The sequence below is a fragment of the Egretta garzetta genome, unplaced genomic scaffold, assembly GCF_000687185.1.
Source record: "Egretta garzetta isolate BGI_Z169 unplaced genomic scaffold, ASM68718v1 scaffold41, whole genome shotgun sequence".
NCBI classification, from domain to species: Eukaryota; Metazoa; Chordata; class Aves; order Pelecaniformes; family Ardeidae; genus Egretta; species Egretta garzetta.
In genome coordinates, this window is record NW_009258755.1 from 1,542,783 (window position 1) to 1,546,147 (window position 3,365).

General features: G+C 39.6%; 1 protein-coding gene across 1 annotated transcript in view; it reads left to right on the forward strand.

The window, feature by feature from the left end:
• The window catches only part of LOC104135537 (glutamyl aminopeptidase), a 35,256-nt gene that overhangs the window by 24,633 nt on the left and 7,258 nt on the right, over positions 1-3,365 (forward strand). Inside the window, exon 11 of the mRNA XM_009649198.2 lies at positions 2,224-2,241. Coding sequence (XP_009647493.1) covers positions 2,224-2,241 — 18 coding nt within the window. The remainder of the gene's footprint in view (positions 1-2,223; positions 2,242-3,365) is intronic.

Here is a 3,365-nt window from a genome sequence, read left to right on the forward strand (position 1 = left end):
ATTATACAATTTAGGACAGCATCATCCCTTTGTCTCAGGGTTTCTTTTTCAAACACAGCAGAGTAAAATTGGACAGGGTCTCTCAGGAAATCTTATTTCCACACAAAGACAGCTCAGATGATCACAAGTCATCTGTTGAACCGCTGCAAATTATAGTCTGCCAGACTAAGGAAAACTGACGCAAAATTGTCTCTGTCCAGAAATCAGATACCATGGTCCAGGTATTTTATACCACGCTAGTTTATTCCTTTTCCTATATGGTATAGGATCTATAATACATCACAGGGTCTTCTCACACAATACAGGGTCTTCTCTAAATGTCTTAAAAACATGAGCTACTATGAAATAGCTAGTCATGTATAAATGTTATTAATCCTCATCAAGAGCTATTTTTTTCCTATTTAATTCAGGATGGTATTGCTTAATTTCACCCATCTAAAAGATAGTTTTCTAGTCAAAGGTAGCCATCTTGGGCTCTTAGGTGGCCAGACAGCTAGCTGCAGACAGGTGGGATAATGTATAGGAGCATATTAACAGATGACTAACCTGAGTGGAGATGAACCCTACCTGTGGGTTGGTGGACCTGCACAGAAAAATAGCTCAGCTGCACCGTGGCATTAACCAGCTGAATAACTTCAGAGCTAGCATTGTGCATATTCTGAGCCAGCCCAAATTTTGAGACAATACAACTTTACTAACATTTCAGTGAAAGTGATTCAAATAAACCCATATTTGGAGGGTTTCATTCCTTGAACTAGTCCAATCATCTAAACCAGTAAAACTTGTTTGTGCGAACTAGTATTGTATCTACCAAATGCAATTTTCCATTAGCTTCTACTAGTTATTTTAATACGAAGAGCAAGAATAAGGATAAAAATGAAGAAACAGTTGTGGCCACTTTATTTGAGTCTGATTAAAAAAAAAAACTTGAGCCATGAAAGGCCCATGGTATTGGTAGTTTTTGATAGGTATCAAAAGAGTTAATTACCCATGGATTTGCAACAATGTATTTCTCCCAACACAAGCAGAAAACTTTGCAGGCTTCTGAAGAAGTTCCAGCTGCAAACTACAGCACTGTGCCATCTGAAGGTTGATGTAAAAACTACTCAGGGAAAAACATTTCTTTGTGATAAAAATTTTGACTTATTGCACTATGCTCTGAGGTAGCAGACTCAGGAATCCTAGTTCTGCTTGATTTCAAGACCTACGGTACATTGCCATTTGTCATTTCTTGAGTAGAACTCCCAGCACTGTTCCTACCTTAACCTGTCAAGAAGCCGAGCTGTGCAATGCTGCTGCTTTCCCCAAAGTAAGACGGGAGCTTATTTATGAATATGTAGGTTTTATAAATGACAAAAATAAAATGCAATAATATATATTATAATGCTGATATTTTCTGTCCTGGGACAGACTTACTCCCTTGCCTAAAAGTCAAACCACTGAAAATCAATACCTCCGCCTTCTACCCTCACAGATGGGGATGAGGAAGCTCCTGAAGAGATCCTACCCCAGATGGGACTGGCCTATTTCATGTCCGGGTGCAGGGTTTTGAATTAAGCAGAGGAAACTCCAGGCCTTGTGTATGCTTTATTCTCTGAACCCTGCAGGGATAGTCTCCTGAGCTGTCTGCTTGTTTCATGCTTGTTTGGCTTGAAAGAGTCTTCTCCTGCATGCTGGCACTCAAAAGGAATGAAGTTCAAAAACCTGTGCTCTTAAAATAGTGCTGCTGGGCAAATACATAGCTGCAGCATAGCATGTCAGGAACACGTCCTCAATATGCACAGTTAACAAGACACAGCTATTGTATCTTATGGTCAGGAAAGGCATTTATGTATGTAATCTCAGGAACATATAGAGACAACCAAATAAATTCCCTCTCATTAAATGCATTTAAAAAAACTGGGTTTAAAAGAAAAAAAATCTTTTATGGGCTTTCTCTTGGGGAAACACAATACTGGGGCTTCTGGCCAAACAATAACCTCTCTAAATTCCATGGCACTAAGCTCCATAAGAAAACTAGTAAAATTTAGAAGTGTATAAATCTGTTAAAATATTTTTGCTTCGAAGATATGAAACAATAGCTGATCTTTCTTCCCAGAGGCAGCAGGAGATACCACAGCCTTCATTTTGGTATTTTCTGGAAGTTAATGACCATTCACTTTACCCAGGGTTGTAAAAGATGTCTCAGGTTTTCCTGTAGCGCTGGTCACCAGGGGGTTTAAGATGGAAGAAAAATCTCCCTGGAGTGGACTAACATGGATGCTAACAGAACAGCAGTTGACTGCTCAAAAGTTCTTAATAATTTTAGCAGCCCTATGCAGGTGGCTGTGCAGGTACGCTCATGGAATGCTCTGCCATCTTGCTTCCCTGACTGCCTGGTCACAGTATTGGTCAGGCTGTGCCATGGCTCCCTTCCAGCCCAAATGTCTCAACTTTAACCTGGGCATGCCCTGGACTGAGGTGGCTGCACCTACCCACTTGAAGGTATTACAGGAATTCCAAGTCAGCATTGCAAAGATTAACTGGTGTCTGCACAAAGCCCTACACACATCAACATTAACATTGGCACCAACTATCCACATATAATCAACTTTTACTAAATTAATTGCTTTGTCCCCTGATAGATTATTATCTGACATGACATGAAGATACTGCTTAGTAGGGCTGCATGTTCCAGAGCTGTGGTAATAAGCTACACGGTATAGCACAATGGAAATTCATTCATGTGATCTCTCTCTGCGTATGGGTAATTATTATCCTCTCCAGCACATGGAGTCACCAAGAGGTGAAGATTGCATTCAGAAGCAGAAGGACATGGCCCTAGCAGTTCCATTGATTTAAAAAAAAAAAAGAACTAGATAAATTGTGCAGCCTTCAGACTTAGCTTTAGGCATGTAATTAACGCAGTAGCATATTAACTTTACTAATATGTCAGCACTGGACACTGGACAAAATCTTGCTGCATACCCTTGCTCAGTCCACCAGATGCATTTTGAGAACTACTGATAAATACAAAGTATTCAGACAAGCTGCTGCTATTCCCCAGCTCTAGAGCATGAACATGCTCAGACACTTAATGCTTTTTATTTTGCTTTTCAGGGAATATAATTGCCCCAATCATACCACACTGCCCCAGTCAGACCACACCAATGTCTGACACTTTGTTGCCTGAATAGAGTATCATAGCACAGAAACATCTTTACAACATAAACAACAACTATCAGTAAAACATTGTGTTTTGTTATCATGGATATTTGGTAAATGTATAGGTACACAAGCACACAGCTGGCTTCATAAAACAAGATGTAAGCATTAAACCAAATAAAAAGATACACTGGAGTTTTATTTTTAGCATTTGATTTTAA